General features: G+C 37.3%; 1 protein-coding gene across 1 annotated transcript in view; it reads right to left on the bottom strand.

Moving 5' to 3' along the window:
- The window catches only part of DNAJC1 (DnaJ heat shock protein family (Hsp40) member C1), a 106,839-nt gene that overhangs the window by 23,096 nt on the left and 60,870 nt on the right, over window positions 1–22,873 (bottom strand). Inside the window, exon 8 of the mRNA XM_005480465.4 lies at window positions 17,514–17,680. Within this exon, the coding sequence (XP_005480522.2) occupies window positions 17,514–17,680 (167 nt within the window). The remainder of the gene's footprint in view (window positions 1–17,513; window positions 17,681–22,873) is intronic.

The following is a 22,873-nucleotide window of genomic DNA, read 5'->3' as shown; positions in this document are numbered from 1 at the left end:
ATTAGCGATTTCCTAAGCATAAAGTTGAATCCATTTTGCTTACAAAGCCAATGATGAAGTTGTCCACTCTAAACCAACATCATAAGCTGGCTTTCTATACATTCATTTCTATACATTTCTCACTTCTTACCATACCCTGCTGCCTTTTCATTTCTCTGTCCCATGTATTTCTGCTGTGCTCTACAGCTTCAGACATAATATAGGAGGGAGAAGGAAAAAACCCCTCACATTAAAAAACAAAACCCACCAAAATCCCCACTACGAGGAAGCCATTTACTTTCTAAACCTACAGCTGAAGGGAGTCCATAGGAAAAGACAGTACTCCTAGGAGAGATTTTTTTAGACCTTTCCTGTTTGAGAATGAGGATTTCACAGACATTTCTATCATTGGTGCCCTGAATAACTGTTACCCCTTGCAATTCATTGCACTAGAGATAATTTCCAGCACTGAACAGATCCTTGCAGATTTCTATGAAACTCCCCTAGTGACACTTTGCAATAACAAAAATGTATGTTTCCTGTTCTTGACAAGCATTACTCTAAAGATTTTCCTTTCCATCTTAACATTACTTTGTAACTATAAGAAGTCGTGCTGACAGAACCTGTCAAAACCTTTATAAAATCCAAGTGCATTGTAAAGCTCTAATAGTAAGGCATAACTTTTCTTTAAAATCACACTGACTTCTTACTATTATTTTTAAATTGGCACTCCTAATAGTACAATTCGTTTCATAACTTCAAAAAATTACGCAGTATGGAATTCATGCTAACCAGTCTGTACTTTCCAGAATCCTCAAGCAAGTTTAAAAATTGGTATCCTATTTCTAGCTTTCATTTCAAGGATAATTTAAGTAATTGCTAAAATATTAACAGCAGTATTAAATGGATTTGATATTAGAGTTATTTTCAGGTCAACGAATGGTGAAGACCATTGTTCCAAGCAATTTGTTATTTATCATCCTCAGATGAACACTCCAATCTAAAACATTACCTTCTCACTTATCTTCAATACATGATGTCAAAAGTCTCTAAAACTTCCTTGGAGTAAACATGGGCTAAAAGGACTTTTGGCCCTAGCATCTTCTAGAAACTACTTTATATTTTGATCATCCAATATTTCATCTAAGTCCTTGATAGTGTTCCTTTCTCTGTTTCTTGGGAAAACAAAAAGTTGTAATTTTTTGTTATTGGGTTTACCTTATTCTGGATTCACATAAGCCTTTCCCTTTTTCAAGTTCCTCACCACGCTGACCCCCAAAGCAGCTATCTTCACTTTTTAGTCTGAGACAAGAATAACTTAATTCCAGTAAAATGTTTGTATTTGTGATTCCTCCTCTGGCTACCATATTAATTATTCACAATTCTGACAATGTTAACCCATCCTAACTGCACGTCAACAGATGATCTGTAAGCACTGAAGCAAGCAAAACAAAAAAACCAATCCCCTCCATCCAAAATAAAACAAAACCAAAATTCAACTCTGAGAGTTTGAGCATATTACAAACCAAAATGCAAATATGTCCATAAACACATAATGCTAATACAACAAATCCCATATAACTTTGAGAAAACAAAACCAGCTGCCATCTATTCAGAAACAACGACTAAAGTATTTATTCACAAGTACACTTCACAGCTAATGCAGGTCAAAAAGTAATTCCTAGTCAGCTCTCATTCCTGAGAATTGCCTCTCTCTCTCTCTATATATATATATATCCACATGTATCTTACTTAACCTCAGCAGGAAGCTGTAATGAATAAGAGATTCTCCCACCACCACCTTCAGCAGTATTATTTGGTGTTGCCAGGATATTCCCAGATTTGGAATAAGCCATACCTTAAGACTGAAGAATTTGTTTTCAAAAAGACAGACAAAAATGAGGGGAGGAGGAGGAGAATTAAATTTTTTAAATTTATGACTATATTCAGAAAGTTGCAGACACTTGAAAACCAGTATTAATCCAGCATCTTACAAAAAGGTAGCAAGCAGACTTGAAAAAGAAGCACAAGATGTGCTGTACACTCAGATGATGAGTGCTATAATTCTACATTCATTCCAACATCTTTGGCTTTCTCTTCTAGTCACTGGCCTTTCTCTGTCTCCCTCCCAGACCAAGCAAAGCTTTAATAACAAGTATTTTCTCCCTTAAAGGTCCTTCTCCAAGTGTCAGTAGACACCATTTCCAATCTTTCAGTAATTCCTAGATTTTCTTGGTATCTATTTTACACCTTTTTTTTAATGTAAATCTCTAAATTACAAAAAACCATTCAGAGCTGATTTTCCTTCCCTTTTCCTACTCATTATTTATTCCTATATTATTTATTCATTATTACTTCAAGAATTCAGAGCCAAGAGGAGTTTTTAATAATGACTTTAAAAATGTTCCAGTTCTTCATCAATAATCTGTAGAGGAAGGCACAGCTAAGCAGTAATTCCTAGGTTTTGCAGAACAAGAATACTTCAAAAACTATTTTATATTACTTTAATAAAAATATTTTCTTGTCAATAGAGCTGAAAGTGCTCAAAAACAACGACTTGTTAATGCCTAGTCATTGATACGAAGTAATCTGGTTAAAACTACATCCTGGAAAAAGAGGAAGTAAAATAATGAAAACACTTTGTATTTCATTGCAAAAATCTTTAGAAATGTGACAGAAAAATTGAGACCTTTTTATCAGCTGACTGTGGGCAGAATTTTGATAGCTGAGGCAGCATCTCTGAGCGGAGGTGAGGGACTGCCCTGTGTTGGGCACTGCAGGACACAGCTGAGCCCATGAGCAAGGCTGGTGGCACCTCTGGTGGCACCACATTCAGGAATGGGCAAAGTGCTGCCCAGCAGAGCGAGGGGAAGGGTGAGGAACAGCCCTGCAGGCACCAAGGTCAGAGGAGAGCAGAGAGCCCCTGGCAGCCTGTGGAATACACCATGCTGCTGCCTGTGGAGGACCCACACTGGAGCAGGAAAAAGCAGGAGAAGGAAGGAGTGACAGAGAGGAACTGCTACAGACTGACCTAATACTCCCTACCCCAACCCTCTGGGCCCCTGGGAGCAGGGAGGAGGGAGAAAAATTGGGAAAGGAGTGAAGTTGAGACTTTGACTTCAAGGGGAGTGGGAGAAAGGTGTTCTAGATTTTGTCTTGATTTCTCACAATCCAACTCTGGCAATAAATTGAATTCTTCCCAAGTCAAGTCTATTTTGTTCATGGCACCAATGGATTACTTGATCTCCATACCTTTACCTCAACCCATGAGCTTTTTCATCTTATTTTCTCAGTCAGTTGTGTTGAGAATAAGGAGTAAGAGTGGCTGGGTAAGGACCTGGCAGCAGCCTTATATCTGATGAATACTCTGAATTCTCTGAATAATCCTCTGAATACTCTGAATTTCTCTCTGAATACTTTCTTACAGTCAATTAAAACTGGCATCACCCTGGAAGTGTTTGAGACTAGGAATAAAGTGCATGAGTAAATACACACCACTTAATACAGTACAGAACTGCAAAGCAGCTGAGGTTGGAAGGCACATCTGGAGGTCATCTGGTCCAACACTTGGCTCAAGCAGGTGCACTAGAGCCAGCTGCAATGGATCATGACCAGAGAGTTTTTTAATATCTGTCTCCAAGGAGGGAGACTCCACAACCTCTCTGGGCTACCTGTGCCAGTGGTCTGCCACTCTCGCAATAAGAGAGCATTACTTATGTTCAGAAAGACACTCACATTTGCAACCACTCTTGTATCCTCAGCCACAAAGCCCTTAGAACAGCTGAATTTGGGTGAAGGTGCAAGTTATTTATCAATTAGGAAATTGTTAAGAAAAAGAAAATATTTTTCGAAGTTATACTTCTTAAAATTCAACACAGTTTTCTTGCATTGTACTATTTCTCCTTTCTTAATCAGATCCACCAGTCACGATGACACTGCTGTTTGAAGACACTAAGTTATGAGGTTGGGACTGGAACTGAAAGACTGTTCAGGTTAATTTTTGCAGTAGCCAGAAGGAAGCACAGCTAGGACCCAGAGGTTGTTCTGTACCACCTCCTGTCATCTTCTAGGGAAGGGCTCCCTTATGGGTGTCTCCCAGGGACAGAGGTCAGGTATTGCCAGGGGGTTTCTGTGGGAGTTGAGCAATGACATGAGAATCTTCACTTTTTCCTGTAAACTGTCATTACTACTGTTGCTGTTGCTATTTTTTCTTATCTCATTGCTGTTTCCAGTAAATTGCTCCTATCTCAACCCATGATCTTTATTTTTTGTGCCTCCAATTCTCCTCTGCAGCCCATCACAGGGAGAGGGGGAGTGATCAAGTGGCAGCACATGGTTTGGAGTGTATCAGAAGTTGGAAATAGGATTCCAAACACACAACACTGTTCTGTGATATCCTCACCAGCAACAGTCTCTTTAAATGACACTAAGAGCCCTTGGTGGTGAAGCTGCTGTGTCCTCACCACAGCATCTAATTGGGGCACAGTTCATGACAATACCTGGACTTGTGTAACAGAAAGAAATACAACTACATGTCTTCAGGTCCATCTCAGTCCTAAGATACAATTTTTCATGAAACAGGATTGAACACCAGAAGAAATGATACTCTAAAATTCTGGTTCTTTGCAAAGACCAGCATATTTTAAGAACTTTATGAATCTGGTAATATAATTGAGATGACATCAAATGAAGTGCATGATACTTTCAATTCATGCATAAGCTGGAAACGCCTCTACTGCAAGTGATATAGAACCAGGTTTACTGGTAGAAGGGTCACTATAAACTTCCACTGTTACTCAGAGATCAAAACCACAGAAGACACTACCAAATGGATGAAAAAGGGTCCTTCCAGAGACACAGAATCTTATTTGAGAAAATATAACATCTTTTTAGGCCAGGTTTTGTTTTGCTTAATCAGAATTTTCTGATTATGTACACATTCCTACAGCCAGTAACCTGAACAGAACAGAGTAACACATCACACAAGAGGGACATGAGCACTTGGCTGAGTATTTACCAGAAGTTTATTCTGGACATTAGAAAATGCTTCAATGTGATTTTCAGCATGCTGAAAGGACTTGGAAGGTTCAGAGGGGAAAAAGAAAATTCTGATGAGGACCTTGTTCCATAGCAAGTTCTCTCTGGCATTAACATAAAAATGTGTTAACTAGCTGTTCACAGTGCATCAACTCATAAATAGTTTTTCTTTTAAAAGAAGGAGCTAAAGCCAGAGAAATAAAGCATCTGTCTCTAGCAATACACACCTGAAAAAGGCCACTGCTCTACAATGCAATTTTTCACACTTCAGGTTCTACCAGGCTTTGGGTTTAGACTTAACACAAAGCTTCCTCTACCCTATAGCTGTTAACATGACCAAGTACATGCATGGATGTTTCAAATGCCCATCTATACCACCATAAAGCAATCTGGGTATTCCTTCTATTAAATAGATAGTTTTTAAAAACATGAAAATTAATTTGAATTCCAACATATTTATATGGCTTTTGAAATTAAATTGTTCCATCATATTTACACAACGCCCAGGTAATTCTGTCTTTTTCTTTTTGTCATTACAGCAACCATGAGGGGGAAAAGGTTACTTCTTTCCACATTCTCAAAACCAAATCTACTTTTGCATCATGCATGCCAGAGGAAAAATGTCACAATTAAATGGTTCATAAGTACAACACTAAAATTACTATTTAAGTCAATGTAATTGAACAGAAATTAAAATGTAGTTTTTAATTGCATATTACAACTTAAATGGTAGCACTTAGCAGAAAGTGTTAACTCATTTATTTTTTAATTGTTAGCTGCTTCAAGGCAATTGTTTTAATGCAGAAAAAAGTGAGAAGCTCTTCAGTAAATTTGATTGTAGGACACTCAGGCATGTAGATCAAATAAAATATAGGTTGAATAGGTAATTAGGTTTGGCCTGTGATACATTAATGTGGAGACAAATTCCAAAAGAAAGGGAATTAATGTTTTTCATTTCATTTCTCTCAAACACCACTCTATTTGGATTCTTAAATGCAGTTTGAAAAGTATTTCCATTTGATAGAAAACATGAAATTGAAAATCTTCTATAGTACATAGGTCAATGAATTCTTCAGGAGAATTTTGTAAATTTCATAAACTTCAATAAGTGCATAGGGTAATAAGTCTCAACAGATCACATGTGGCAACTTATTTCATAATTACTTGACACATCAGAAGTCTTTAGCCATGCTAAATTCACTGGAGAAGACAAGCCCAAGGGCATGCATATACATTAAAGCATATGATTAGTCCTTACTAATAAGGACTGTTTTTCCTTGCAAGGTTATTATCTGATTCACAAAAGTGTCAAATATCTTACAGCATCAGGCTGTATACTCTTACTTTATCAACTTAAGTGCAACATGGCATGTTATGGGTATTCTGAAAACATTACCATATGGTAATTAAATACCATTCCATACACTAAACTGTCCTGGGATGGTGCCATAATGAACAAGATACTATTACACAGCTAATCCTGCTGACTGCTCTGCAGGGCTGTCCTCCTCTCCCTCTTCTATCCTTTGTCCAGCTTTTCTGTCAGGCTTCCTGGCACAATTTATCATAAGATAAAGATCTTACTTCAATAACATTTGGATTTGTTTGTTTTCTGGCTTTTTTTACGTTGCTCTGTTGCTGGCAACATATTTCTCCTACCTTCATTCATTTTAAATAGCTTATCCAAAACCAGGGGGTTTTTGTGTCCCTTGACTTCCTTCAAATATCGTTTTAACTGTCTCCCTCTGAAGTATACTACCACAGATAATGTCTAAATAATGTTCTTTCTTTCACATAAAATGCAACTAAATTCTTTTACTAGCAGTGCTATCTTGCTCTAATGCCCTAAACCAGCCTGAATATTCTGATCTCTTAATTTTTAACTTAAATGCAAGAGGTACTTCCATCCCCAGAGTGCGTAGACATACTGTGGAATCCAGTACTATATAAGTATGACTCAAGTCTATTGGTATGCTAAAACCCAAAGGACAAATTCAGCACCCTTCTACAAAGGGACAAGATATCCCAAGATCTTTGATAACAACCTCAAGTAGAGCACTTCCAAAAACCTCCCAAAATTCAAAATTGTTAATTGTCATGAAATACATGTAATTGAGAATAAGGGAAACACTAGTAAAACTAGTTAAAACATGTAAACAGTGAACCTGCCTGTCAAATTCCCAAATATAACCACAAAGTTTGGGCTAATTAAAAATCAAAGGTGGCCTTTTTTCATATGGATAGATTTTCCTTCCCATAATTTGTGGCCACTTGAAAATGTACCATTAACGTCAGTCTCATTCTTCCTGCACTCACTTTCCCATTACCAGGCAAGTTTTCCAACCAAGGACAATAAAAAAAGATCCAAGGCAGTGATATGTTGCAGGTACTGGTATATATCCAGTCATTGAGACCAGCATCATTAAAAAAACCTCAAACACACTCTTACACTAGAAGTTACAAACTTAGATCCTCTGCTGATATATTTTCTTTCTAAACCTATTCCAAATCACATTTCCAATGTAAATTACAAATATCACTGAGTAAACAGTAAAAATGGAAGTACTATGTTTTCCACATTCTTGTTTGTATGTTTCTTAAAAAAACCCAAACCCAGGCACACAGTTAACTTTATGCTTAAAAAGAAGACCACTAAGAGAACTTTGGATGGTCAGACTGCTGATGTTCCCTAAAGAGGTTTGTGTAAAAAAATTTGATGCTATACAACACATCAGGTAAATGCACATTGTAAATGCACATTGTAAATGCATGCTTACTTTGGGAAAGTCTGGGGACTGCAAAAAACCACAAGCTTTCCATAGTACTCAACTGCAAATGATGCAAGAACATCCCCTCCTTCACAATCTGCATCTCAAGTCACTGTATGAAAAAAATCTGCATTTTGGAAATGACAGAAAATGCCATCAACATAATAACCTAACCTCACTACAGTGTACCACTTCTCATACTGTGCCAAGTTTAAGAGTGCTCTCCTCTTTCACAGGTTTGGGTAAGTAATATATTATCCAGTAGCATTTTAGAAGAATGGTTATGAACACAGCTCCCATTCCTTTAAATGGAATGCAATTGCATGCTCAAGTGTGCTGAACTGAGAGTCTGAAGACTAAAGGTGATCTTTTCAAGACTGCATCCTGCCTGACAAAACCCATACAGAAAATGGCTAATTAACTGGATTGAGATTCTCTGAAAATTCTGAAGTGACAAAAAGCTTATGTCAGAAGCATTAAATTGCTCCTTGGCAAGGCAGGATTACATATTTATCTTTACAACAACAACAAAAGCCAAATCTCTCCCACTGTTCAGTTTATTTTTAGTAATTGGAGTTTACCATAGATTATAGTTTCTAGGTAATTTCTATAAATAAATTTGACCAAACCTCATTATAGTCATGGCCCCAGGAAGAAAAGGAAAGGAAAGCAGCAAGCCTATACACTGTGAAAAAAGGTAAGATGCTGAATCTAACCATATTCTAATTGGTTTGTCTGGAAAATATTATATAGAAACATCACTATGGATTTATTTGAAGCTAACTTCCTTCCCCAACTTAAAGATAGCTAAAATCATATGAAGAAAAGTAAGTAAGTATTTTGCAACAGTTTGCACTTTTCAAATTCATGTTAAAAAGCCAAAAAGAGCAGCAGTGAATTGAACTACAGAAGTCAGTGCTATAAACTGCAAATTCTTTCTGATCTCTAAGTTGTGGTTCCTGCGAAATCCCATTTCAGGGATATTTAACATCCTTGCCTCTCATTTGTTGCCAAAATTGTGAGGATACTGGGATTGTTGAATTGTTCTCTCCTTTCTCTTGGATGGGCAGGCAAATGGGGCAAGGTTACAGTGATTAACCAGCTTTCACATCTTTTTCCAGCTCCTACCCCTGATACGTGCAGTTACTCCTTTCTGCTTCTTTACTCTTCCTTTTGTAGTTGAGATAGGAGTGGCTTTGTTTTGGGAAGTAGTGAGGAACTCTACCTAGGAAACCAGGATGTCCAGCAACCCCTGACTCCAACTGGGCTAAATCAGAGCATCAGATATCCCATCAGATATTTTTCTACATCTCTCCCAGGCTGAGAGGAAAACAAAAAAGTATTCATTACAAAACCACCACACAATTGCTTGCAAATGTATGTAAAATGGACATGACCTTCAGGACAGAAGAGACACCAAGAAGGACTAAAGTCAGATCTTCAAGGATGGACTGGGCAAGATCAACTTCCAGTTTCTCCTCACAGGAATGGGGTTTCCTCTTCTGTCAATTACCATGTTTTTCTGTGATAGACAACTACCATATCAATCTCAGAAGTGCAATAGGATTCAAGACCTGAGGCAGATTAACAAGTCCAACCAGAGCTAAAAAAGTTAATGCCAAAAGCTATCCAGCCCTAACCTGACCCAGGCAGGTGCCTGAACTGAGATTATAGTACTGCCCAGTGCAGAAACAGAGTTGCATTTTAAAAACACTGTGTGTTTTTCCCCACAGGTTAATACTTAGCACAATTAACTGGAGCTCTTTGGTAGTTTTCAACTGACAGACTCAAAAACTGAGGACTACATACGGAAAGTACATGTGTGAAACTAGTCAGATTGAATTATGGCAGCAAGTCACATCAATCACTTCTTCTGGAACAGAGATTCAGTTGGAATACTACTGAAAGCTAAAATTTGACACCACAACATCTATAGCACGGTGTTGAAGTCAGTGTATTACTCTTCTTGTCTGTATAAGACAAGAATCCATGCTACTATATTTAATTAGAAGGAAAGTTTTAAAAACTCAATCAAAATCAGGAAATATCAGGCAAATGTCAACTGTATGGCCTTAATTCAACACATATGCATGGCTGATTTATGTTTTAACTAGTGCATAAGTGTTTATATAACACATTGTTACTATCTTTAGGAAATGTCCTTAGGGAAATATATATTTTGGCTCTTTGTTTCCTTTGCAATCTAGACTTAATTTTGGTTGTGCTGTGAAACATACCACTTCCAAACCCCCTTCTTTTTCTGGCTGTCACATAAAAGAATTTCTCTATATAATTTAGATAAATTTGAATATTATCTTTAAATGTTCATAGCATGACTTTGTTGCTTGCAGTTCTAGCTAGCCTGAGCACAGTATTATTGAAAGCAGGATATTACTGAATTATGTATAGTCTAACAACACACCATTACTTTCTATACATACAAGAACAAATAAAGTAATAAAGTCTCCTGTGCTTTGTTAACCTAACCTAACTAAAGGTCAAAGAGAGAAAGGCAAAAAAAGAAAATACATAAATTACACATACTTATACAGCAGCTATTCAGTTTGTGTTTATTCATAGTCTTTACATATTCATGACCTATTTCAGGCAAAACTCTGTAACTCCAGGTTTAACGCTTACTACTTGTGGCATTTGTCTCAGTCATAAAAAATATCTTCTCTGAATCCAATGCTAGGATAAATTAATTACTTCATTATGTATTTACATATATCATTTGTTCTTTGATGTATATTTGCCATAACATTGACACCACCAACTTGAGTTGCTAGTTAAAGAATATATCATCCTATCATTTTATTCTTCCTTAAGAAAACCTGAGGACTAAAAAGCTTTGCATGTTTAATACTGCAGATTAAATTAGACTCCTGACCCTAATGATTTGATATTCACAGCTCAAAAGCAGACAAGCCTTATTCTAGATTTAAATATATGGGTCATCCTCTCCAAGGAAAACTCAATAATTAAAAATTATTTTTTTTTAGAATCACACTTATTCTCTCCTTAAAGCTATTCAAGTCCAAAGTGAAGTACTTAGAGGCTTAAATACTCGAGATAGAAGCCTGAAAAGAAGGTTATTGTCCCATTTAAGGAAAGATGACTCAAGGAGTACATAAAAGTAAATAAATTTATTGTTTCTAAACAAAAGAAAAACTACACCAACTGCATAGAAATATGCTAAATACATTAATTTCCTAGAAACAGACTGCTCTGGTTCAACAGTCACATAAAGGAACAAACAAATTACCCAGAAAAACTAACAAAAACTTGGCTGGCAGTCATAATGCTTGAAAAATTGAAAAAATCTTCCTGGTTGTTTTCTTCTGTTCATTAGGCTGACTGAGTTGGTGGCTAGCAAAGACGAAAAGAAAGAGGAATAGAATCACTAATATGTAATTACATAAACATTTTAGAATAACCAAGGTGTCAAGCTATTTTATTGGTATATCCTGTTCTCTATATCACCAACATGAAGTGTAACAAAAGGATGCCTTCTCCACAATCTCCCTGGGAAGGCCATGGACCAGATCCACTTGAGTACCATCATGTATATGTGCAGGACAGCCAGGGGATCAGGCCCAGCCAGCACAGGTTTGTGAAGGCAGGTCCTGCTTGCCTGACCTCATCTCCTTTTCTGTGATAAGATGACCACTCAGTGGATGGGTGAAAGGCTGTGGATGTGCCTACCTGGACTTCAGGAAAGCCTTTGCCACCATTGCCCACAGCACCTCCTGCAGGAACTGCTGCTCAGGGCTGGCTGGGGCTCTGTTGGATGGGTGGGAAGCTGTTGGCATGGCCGGGCCCAGAGGCTGCTGCTGAATGGAACTGCAGCCAGCAGTGCTGCCCAGGGCTCAGTGCTGGCACAGCCCTGTTCAATGGCTCTATCAATGACCCACGTGAGGGGATCCAGGGCATCCTCAGGCCCTGCAGACACACTGAGCTGGCTGGGAGTGTTGAGCTGCTGGAGGGCAGCAAGGCTCTGCAGGGGGATCTGCACAGGCTGCACTGCTGGGGAGAGCCCAGAGCTCTGAGGCCCAACAAGGCCAAGGGCCTGGGCCTGCTCCTGCCCCTGGCTCACAACAACCCCTGCAGCTCCAGCCTGGGCAGAGTGGCTGCAAAGATGCCTGGAGGGAAAGGTGCTGGGGGTGCTGCTCAACAGCAGCTGAACATGAGCCACAGAGTGCCCAGGTGGCCACGAGGCCAATGGCATCCTGGCCTGGCTCAGCAATGGAGTGGCAGCAGGGCCAGGGCAGAGATCATCCCCCTGATCATCCTCACTCAGCACCGGTGAGGCCACCTTGAATTCTGGGTTCAATTGTGTTCCCCTCAATTCCAAAATGACATTGAGGTGCTGGAGAGAGTCCAGAGAAGGGCAATGGAGCTGGGGAAGGGTCTGGAGCACAAGTCAGCTCAGGCTGAGTCTGCAATATTTACAGTGACACTAAGCATAAAAAACCCCAGGAAAGTCTGAACTCTTAACACTTTCAGTAACACTCTAATGCGGATTTCATTTTTTTTTAAATGAAGCACTTTTTCAGTAACACTACATTTTTAAGAGTTTGGTAATAGAATACTGAGATTTTCACCTCAGGGTTACTAAATTCAATATGGCTCAGATCAATAGCAACTCAAAGTCATCACCACTTGATGAGAATTTGGAGCTCAGGTTAAAATGTACTATGAAATCAGACTACTCCAGTGAATAGCTTCATAACTGACACTAACATGTATGGTTGCTGGCAGTCTCAACACAGAGGCTTCAATTCACTGGGAACACAGAGAGATTTACTTTCTGGACCTACAGCAATCCTTCTGAGGCAGGATTAAGGCCCAGTAGCTCGCACTCTGAGGAATTTCAGACTGTTAGCTGCTTATTTGTACCTGTCCCAAGAATAAAAGAACATTGGAACCCAGACACTTCTCAAGTAGCATATTTGCTTCATTGCTTAGAAAAAGAAAATAAATTATTTCAAAACTAGATGACCTCAGGCTGCACACCAGAACAGAATAACCCTTCCCCTCAAAGACCAATTTATTAAAACATCTGGTTTACACAGCACCTTAATCCTGCTAAGATACAACTGCTTGCTTAAGAAATTAACATTTTTTAAAAGCCTGGAAACTGTATTCAGGTAATCTGTCATATGACATCTGATTAGAACAAGAACCACATTATTTGCTACTAATGAAAAAGCATACTCAAATTTCAAAGCAGCACAGATGTGGGAAGATCCAAGGCAGAAGAGAGCAGGTGGCAGGCTAGCTGGCAATTACAAAATGTACAAGGTTATAAAATGACTAAGACTTAATTGTCAAATCTATACGTTTTAAGCTAACAAAATATTAATTTAGTATTTGTATAGAATTTTGCCTTTTAATGTTAGAAAGCAGAGCAATCTCTTCTGTACATTTACAGTTATATCACTGTTCCACAGCCAGCTCTCAAATAAAACCTTCATGATTAAAAAGCTCACTCAGTTATCAATACCCTATATCTGAAACACAGTGCTTTGATGGCCCAGGCTCAGAAAAACAAAGGCACAAAATGCATTTTAACCAGAAAGGAGCTCAGCACCAGAATGATCAGAGTCTACAGTTCAATAATTAGGAAAAAAAGGTAACCACCATGTTTCCAGCATCTACAATAACCTGTGTAAAAACAATGCTTGTGTATAAAAGTATACTTATACAAAAGTATACTTAATAAAAGTATACTTACATATACTTTTATTTTACAGTGTTCTAAATAATCTTAATTAAAAGGTTAACAGTATATCAAATGCAAGTGTTGTATGCTATATGCACAAAAAGTTTTTACTACTCCTGCTTTGGTAAAATCAAGCCAGGTGCTCCTGCAGTATCAAAAACACCCAAATGCCAAGAAGTGCTGCAGATAACATGAAAAACAAACATAATGAGAAACATGATTTTCTATCCATACATCTGGTCCAGCTGGAAGGGATCAGGCACTGTCTTTCTCCACCTTTATCTCCTCTTTACAGAGCAAGCAAATATCAAAAGGTCAAAAGTATTCACCAGTCATTGAGACAGAACTTGGAACTCTATCTTCACAGATGAATGAGTGAAATAATGATATGAAATGGAGATTCCAGTGGAGACTATGAGGAATCTGTAAACCAAAAGGAATTATAATCCTGGTACCACTCAAGACAATGATAAATCTCCCAATGATTTCTTAAGGGCCAAGATTTTCATGCAACAACAATATTCTTCACATAAGCAATGAACTCTCATGAAAACAACATGTGTTACGAATCACATAAAACCAAATCAGAACAAAGTATGAGGGAAATCCCACTGAGAGAAATGATTCATCAACAGCATGATTCCAAAAACAGTGAAGACATAAATTCTTGCAGGAATATTTGCAGAAATGACTGAACAAGATCAGATGTAATGAAACATGTCCTCTAAGAAGTTCCTTTTCTTTCTTCCAGTTCCACATAATAGGTTCCTCAACAGGGAAGTAAAGGGTTAAGTGGTTACTAACTAGTCGCTTAACAACTTATCCAGGCTACAAAATAGTACATCTCAAAGGAAGTCCATTCCCTCTAAATTTCCCTTAATTACTAATAAGCATATATAGACCAAATTTTCCAGTCACCTTTTAGTGAGGTACAGGGAAAAAAAATCAGAAACTTTTGCTAAGTGAACTAAGATCTCAACAACCTGTCAGATCTTGCAGATCGCCTTCTCAGAAACAGAGCACCAACATTCTGTTACAAAATAAAAAGAATCTTCGAAATAAACTTCACTTGTTTTGCTTTGAAGAGTTTTGTTGATCAGCATGAGAAGAGCTTTTAGCAATTCCTCCCAGGTTCTTAGTCATATGCAGTTTGCATGAATAGTATAGCCAGCACTATATGAATTTGCCATTTAGTCCTAGGCAAGCATATGATTTTCCATATAGCAAAAAAAATCCTCTCTAGAGTCCCATTACTTCATTTCCATGCTCTCAAATACAACTGAGTCAGCTCACACTATTTCCAACAGATCAAGTTCAAGAACAGGATAGATCGAAAGGTTTCATAAATGATATAGGTAACATGTTCTTGGTATGTGCCTCCACCTACATGTGTTCCCAAATCTGAATTTAAGCATCCTGGCTGCAAAGCAAATTGAGTATTTCTTTCTCTCTGAATTTATGAAAGGTAGTAAATTATAGTAAATTATTATAATTTTACCTAAAACAAAAATAGAATGGACTGGAAAAGCATTGTGTCCCATTATTCCCACACAGTCCCCCTTTTCTGTGATCTAAAACTCCAACTATTTAACCTTCCCTCATAAATATGATTTTCCTAATTTATTTTTACTGTTGACCTAGTCTTTCTGTTAAGTATTCTTTTTTTTTTTAAAGTATAATTAAAACCATACAAAAAAGTTACTAAAGATGGATGGATCACTGCCACACAGAAATACAGAAAAATTACCTCTCTGTTCTGCAATACTGATATTGTCTGACTACCTCCCAATAGTTTGCCTTCTTTTATTATTTCATTTAATTTTCATTTCCAACTAAAAAGTAACAACATGGCAAGATTAGCTCCTTATGGACATAAGCTCAGTGCATTCTGAAATTAGGGCAGAAGAATAACTTTACAATGCTACAAGCATGTCTTCTTCCAGCTATGTAACCTTATGGGAAAAAAAAGGGAAAACATTTCTTTCTCCTTCCCTTGGCAGATCATTTTACAATGCCTAATAAGAAAACTGCTCTTCTCTATAGCCTATTCTTTATTTACTTCAATACTTAAATCCTATGGAAGCAGTAACCGAAAAGAATAAATCACAAGGAAAGAATAAATTACCTAAGAACTGAACATAACCTAATCTTTCTGTCAAATTAGGCACTTTGCACAGTACAGCATTTCCAAAACACTACTTCATGGAATGCAGGCACTTCTACAGTACAAATATCAACAGTGCAGAGCAGTTGATGAGCAATATTCAATTACTGCAATTGTCTACATTGGGGATGCCAATAGCAGGGAAAGCAACTCCACTTCTTCCTCCTGGAAGGTTGACAAAGTAATGTACTACTTTATCAAGCTCCTTTGATGTTTTCTGGTACACAGTCCACATCCCTGAGCTACCACAGAAGACAAGAGAAAGAAGAAGCTAACAGGCTTCCTTATGAGTGAAGAATGACACAAGAAAAGGTCTGATAGCAAAATGATTTATGACAGAGTAACTTTTCCCTAAAGCAAGCAGAACTGAGAGGGGGACATTACAGACCACTTGGTCTCACATCTGTGCTAGAGGCAGAAAAGAGATGCTGACCCAGTTCACATACATGATGTGATGAACAATATGTATTTCTGAAATGGAAAATGTGTCAAATGACAGTTAGGAACAATTCACTTGTGGTACAATCATTTTCCCAGTGAGCTTATTACAAATCATATGACACAGCCCTTCTCCTATTAGATACAAATGGCTCCTATAGGCTTCTGGAGCCAGTGACATATATTCTCCATTTCTTTTTGCAGTTTATAAATCTGTTTTCCTCCACAACTGTATTAAATGTTGATGTTGCATCATGATAACATATTAGCTGTCAAGCAAAGGAAGCAGAATCATAGTTTGTTCAGGTGAAACATTTTACCCAGACAGCATACCTACAAACTGCCTGGTTGTCCCTAAAAGGTTAACCCCTTTTGTAACAGAATGCTTAGAAAAAGACACTAATTTATCAAAGCAATGAGATGCAATACTGAACATCCAGATGAAAGTGTAGAAAAGCAAGTTGGTTTTGTTGAAAACATCTGGAAGGACCTACAACCAGCTCTCCTAGCAGTGTCTCTGAAGACACAACTTCTATATATTTTGTGAGGAGGTATAAATTTATAGATGGAATAGGCCCAGTCTTATTCAATTTCTGCATTTTCATGGAAATTCAAAGACAGACTCAATTTCTGTCAGAGGAGAAGATGAGTTTGGGGATGTAGATGATCAAGCATGTAAGCAACCCAACTTTGCTTCAAACACACCCTCCTCACCTGTTTTCCAAGGAAGGCTTTCAAGACAGCAGACTAATTTACAACGGTTATTCTCAGTTCCAACGTGAAGATTATACATTTTCAAGCTAGTATGATTCACTAAAATTTACCAGAACACAATTATTCTAACTGCCACTAAGAACTCGTATCTCTGAGTAGAAAGAACCTTAACAATAGGCCTAAATTGAATTGTTAGAACTGTTCCATGCATCAGATAAAATACACAAAGTATGTAATCAGTTCTACAATCAAAAGACAATACAACTGCATATTACAAAGAGAAGGTTTCCTCTTTTTCCTTTTAACAGAGAAAAATCTATTCTTGCAAGCAAAATGTTATTAACTGCAATTAAGAGAAAGAACCAAGCCTCATACAACTTGACAGCATTATGTTCTACTAATTTCCAGTGAACAAGAATAGTATTTATATGAGAAACCATAGAGAGCTTTCATATGGCTTAATCATCGACATCTTATTATAACAACATTTCCAGTATCATTACACAAATTACACTCAACATTAATATAATTTTTTCTGTTATATCTCTGTCAGACAATTAATACCTCTCTACACTTTAATGCTATATGAATATTGAGGTGGTATACACACAATATTCTGTTTTCCTGAGAGGCAAGCAAATGAATCAACATTTAAAATATATAACAACATAAAAGATTTTGAACCTACCTTCTTTTTCTGGGTTCTGTTCCTGCCTCCCAACCAATCATCCATCTGTTCCTCAATCTCTTCGATTGAAGCTCCATGATCATACGATGGTATATACCCACTTGATTCCAGGGCTGTGTATACAGGGAATTCCAATTTTGGTTTCTTGACTTTAGGCTTCTTTTCTTCTGTACAAAAGTAAAAAATAAGAAAAAGTAATGCTACTAGTACTGCAGGCATGCATAATTCAGAAGCAGGTTTAGCTCCCCATTTCTTAATCCTATCTTAAAATTTCCACTGAGGAAGTGCCTTCAATTTCTTTGTTAAAAAGAGAATCAGAGTTTTGCATAATAATTTTATTTTTATTAGAAGTAAATGGCAATGCACCCACTTAGTTCCTCTTCCATCTGAACTATGCTGGAAAGGGCCAGATGAGTTAGCTCTCGTTACTGCTACACCACTTGGCAAAGAAGATTAGTACAGGCAAAAGCACAGGAGCTGTTAAAAGATTCTGAAGTCCAGCCAGCTTCAGAGAAATTGGCAGAGTTAGAAAGGTGAATTTTAGACAATTCTGTACTACTTTATGGTCAGCTATGCTAAGTAGAAGCTTCTGAGTCAACAGATGGCTTCTCTATTCTCGGATTTCTCAAACCACAAATAGCTCTGTTCTAGCACTTACACATTTAAGAAGATTTAAATGTTGGACCTCATTTCTAACACTGATTATTACTGTTTTCTGCTCTCTCTGCCCTTCAAATGGTATTAAATGAGAGCAGCAAACTTATGGGAAAGAAAGGAAGGAAGGACCACAATAACCTTAACTCAGCACCTAAAAATGCCTCCACTATATAAAATGATCTCAAAAGCAAGATTTAAAATGGACAATTGACAGAACCTTAGGAAGAACAAGATGAGGAGCAGAAAGATGCCTGAACACTCAGAAAGCACCCAGAAACCTCAGGTGTGCCCAGTAGGACTCGTTTGTTTTTTTCCTCTTGTTTTCAAAATATGCTGTATTGACAGTGACTAAATGTTCCTAAACTGAAAGAGCTGATCTAATACTCCACTGCAACCAAGAAGGAAGTTCTACACTTGATTCCCCTTTTCACTCTCCACTGCATAACTTTGTGCTCCTCTCCCTCCTACTGTGTTTCTACAACCACCCAATCACTCAGCAAACTACTTCAATTTCCTAAGCAAGTAGAAAACTGCTCTTAATAATCATACAAATAGAAAAAGGTCCAAGTCATTTAAAGGTGGTGGGTAAGGAAAAGAAGAACCACACTCATCTGATCAGCTTATCTGCCTTTTTAACCATGCCCTAATTATTCAGAGGAGAAAAATCTGTTTCTCATGGAAATCTTGAAAAAATTCCTAAAGAGGACAGAAGACTATTCCCTGCAGACTCTGAAGCAGAATTTCTTTTCCTAATAGTATATGAGCAGAAACAGCACAGTGCAAAGACTCCACAGATTTGACAAACCCTAGGAACTGAGTATTTAAGAAAGCAACAAAGGGATAGACAACTGTTCCAAGTCCAAAATGAACAGAAAAGTCATACAGATCTTGAAAGTTAACAGGATGATGAATGAGCTTTTAAACATTTCACTCTTCAGAGTTTCCCTGTACATTGTTCAGAGACCTTTTCTCATTAAGAATCTTTAACTTTACCTGTCAAATTTCAATAAATGAAATATTAAGTTAAAATTAGGATTTTTTAAGCAGCCTTCTGTAGGGATGTGTAGAAAATATAATGAAATGACAGATACTCCTCAAAATTAAGTGAAAATCCAAAAGTGTAAAGTAAAGACAACACAGGTACATTTTTTGTTTATTTCAAAAGGTAAATTTTATAATCAAATCACATATATTAAATATTATCTCATTTTAATCCAATATATTCTCATTTTACTTAACAGCTTCTAGAATCTGTTAAGATTTGTATGGATAAGTAACAATAGCTTTACCATCTCTTCATTGCAAACACTGATACCAGCAAAAATACTCCAGGAAGTTAACTTCAATGACAATTTTCACCACCTTATTTCAATCCCTCAGAATAATCAAGCACACTCTATGTGTTCACTTGGAATTACTCAGCAGTGGAGACACCCCATGACAGTTGGCTTTTCCTGAATCTTGCACCCCATCACCTATTGCTTATTGATTTCCCTATCAAAATATGCAAATAGTTAAAGCCTGAATGCTTCTAACCAACATTTAAAAATGAAGAGCACAGCTTGGAATAGGTCATCTACACCCTTGCTGTAGTTTTGGAAGTAATTCTGTAACTACTTCCAGAGAACACTGTGCTCCACTTTAAAATGAGGTATCAAAGACAGTATCTAGGCTTTCTTCAGGCAGTTAAGTGACAGAGGAAGACCTAACATAGATAAGACACCCTGCTGTTTGCTGACTATCAAAGGAACGAGAAATCCCACCTAGAGAAGATGGCTGTACAACCTCAAACAAGCACTCAGCCAGAATTAAAAAAACCTTATCTCTACTGTCTCCCATGCATATACAAAAAGATGAAGGAGTTCAGCATATCTCTTGATACCACACTGGCTGTCATATTGAATTAAAAAAATAAATAAATAAAATTAAAGTCAAAGCACCTTTGACATAGGGCTCCCAATAACCTATCAAGAACAGTTTCACCTCAGAATTTTCAAAACCACTTTTTAGAACAGGAAGAACATAAAAGCAGTTTAATGGTAATATCTTAAAGTATTTTACACAGAGGAATTTCAGAAGTTATGTTTAGTGGCATGAAGCCTCAAATTAAGGCAGCCAAGCCCTGGCGCTCTTTCAGGTGGATATTGAGAAAGCAAAACAAACCACTGGAACTATTTCAGCCAAACAACAGAAGTCCACAGGAGATACTCAGGAAGAAAACCTCCCCTCTTCATGTTATCGCTTCACTATCAGCAATCCAGTTGGTAGCCTAAAAGACACTTCCGACCTGACCAGGCACTTTGCCCTGAAGAGAATATGGATCAGGTTTTCCAAATACTGATGATGCCTAGACAGCTGAATGCTGGATCTGCTGAGGCCTGACAGCCAGCCAGGAAGTTGGTGCAGCTGCCCACCACCAGGACCTAAAGTAAGGATAGGTTTGATGGTGCTGACAGCAGTGACAACTGCAGCTGTGATTCAGAGTTTTGAAACACAAGTGTCCCCTTAATATTTAGTATCATTTTCTAATGCTGCTGGTTTTAGGCCATCTACTATAACAGAACAGGCTTTAAAAAGACATTTTTCTCCTCCAGTCTCAAATATTGTTTTAATATTGTTACACACAAACCTAATCAAAATGCAGGAGAAACATGCAGTAAAGATTTCCTAGATTCCTCTCAATTCTGTGACAGTGAGCTCAGTATCTGCTGGAGACCCAGTCAGACCACAGTGGGCACCCACATCCAGCAAATCTTCACTATAACCAGAGTTACTGGCACTCATGCAACCAAACACAGGGGAGACAAAACAATCTTGGTAAAACAGAGTCTGACTTCAACAGGGTAAATTAAAAACTTACTCTCATTACTATTTTCTGGGAAGATAATGTACTTTAATTGCCAAATTAAAGTGTATTAACTTTTTTAGTCTATTAAACAGAATTTAAAAAACAAATGGAATTTGGTTTTTGTGCACATGGAATCCAAGATCATAAATACAATGGAAATTGTTTGATATCTACCAGTCCAATGTCAACTGATCAGTATTTTACATGACTCATAACTTTTACAGAGTTCTAGTCTTTTTCACCAGAAGGGATTTTGTTTTATAATTTCCTGAATTCATACTGCAAAAATCTAATTTTCTACAAGTATTTTCCACCTACTAAGAACTATCAAGTTCTTTATCAGAAGAATAAAATCGAATGTGTAGTTAAAAACTTAAGAGTTAAAAAAAGAGATATCCAGTTACACCTGTGTTTGAACAGCATATAAACAGACCTATCACTGGGATCCCCAGACATTACAGATAACAATTAGTTAACTCCCCTAAAGTACAAAATTTTATGTTTCTAAAGGCCTCCAATGCTATTCTTCTACTGGCTCTACATTTTACTAGTTTATGGTGCTATGATCAGAGTTTTGAAGTCTAATGAATCACTTGCACATAATCAGACACTTCCTCATTAGTTCTTCCACCTTGTTACTACATCAATTTTATCACTGGCAGAATTAATAGTATCCAGTTAATGGTTATTTAAGATACATCATGCATTAAGATACTGTCAGATAAGGAATCTGCTAGACTTTATGGATCAAGTGCCATGTAATAAAACAGTGATGCTTTTTCCGTAACAAGTATCAGAGGTCTTGCATTTTGAAGTTTTCAGAAAAAATTATATTGATTTTACACATTAGCTGATCTTAAAATAAAGAACTCAGAGAATTTTTCCATCAAAAAAAAGCAACTGCTTCACAAAGGAAGAAATAAAACCAAAACTAAGCACTGAACTTCTGCAAAGAAATTTTGACACATCAAGTTGTAGCTCTCTGTAAGGCTTCTAAGCTTTAAGCATGAGAAAGAATTCACAGAAAATACAGTCAAAAAAAGGCAGTGATATCTTGAAAATCAAAGGGACAAACTGCCTGATATCTCATGCATTAGTAAGCAAGAAATACGACCACACAAAAAGGTAGACAGCAAACATCTTTTGGGCAAATCAGTAAGATACTGCACTGAGATCTCTGTTTTTCAACACAGTTCACTTACCTATGCAACTACAAAAGACAACCAAAGCATTTGTAGCATTAAAATTTGTTGAAAACATGACAAGAGAAAAATTCACTTACACATACAGTAACACAGTCAGACAAAACACAAAGAACCCAGAAGTCTGGCAAAAAAATTGTACTAAGGTTTTGACAGTATATTGAGAAAATGGAGCAAATCATGTTCAATATCAATGCAAATACAGGGCAAACACACATATGCTTAAAAAAAGGTACACATTTCTACACTCAAAGTCAATGGGATTATATGAACATATCAAGAATTATAGACAGATATGTACACCTTCTGTACTGAGACATACAAGCTCGTTTATTTTTGAGCAAACTGACTGAAGACATGCTCAGGGATGAATGCATCCTCAACTACAAAAGACTTCCCACAAGCTACAGCTTTTGATGACTTACATCTTTTTTTCTGAAGATCTACCCTTCCCAAAACTTTTTTTCCCCCAAAACATAAAAGGGTTAGAAACAAGGCTCCAATATTTGAGCATTAATTTGCCTTCCAACAAACATATAATGAAGCATGCATGCCTCTCTCAAATGGACCTCATGCACTGTATTTTTGCAGAATATTTTCCATAAAGTCTAAAGCAAGTTTTGTGGGGAGAGGTATCACACAAGCCTAGTTGA

The sequence above is a fragment of the Zonotrichia albicollis genome, chromosome 1 (assembly GCF_047830755.1).
Source record: "Zonotrichia albicollis isolate bZonAlb1 chromosome 1, bZonAlb1.hap1, whole genome shotgun sequence".
NCBI classification, from domain to species: Eukaryota; Metazoa; Chordata; class Aves; order Passeriformes; family Passerellidae; genus Zonotrichia; species Zonotrichia albicollis.
Note: the sequence above shows the minus strand (reverse complement) of the source record. Positions and strands in the feature narration are given on the sequence as shown.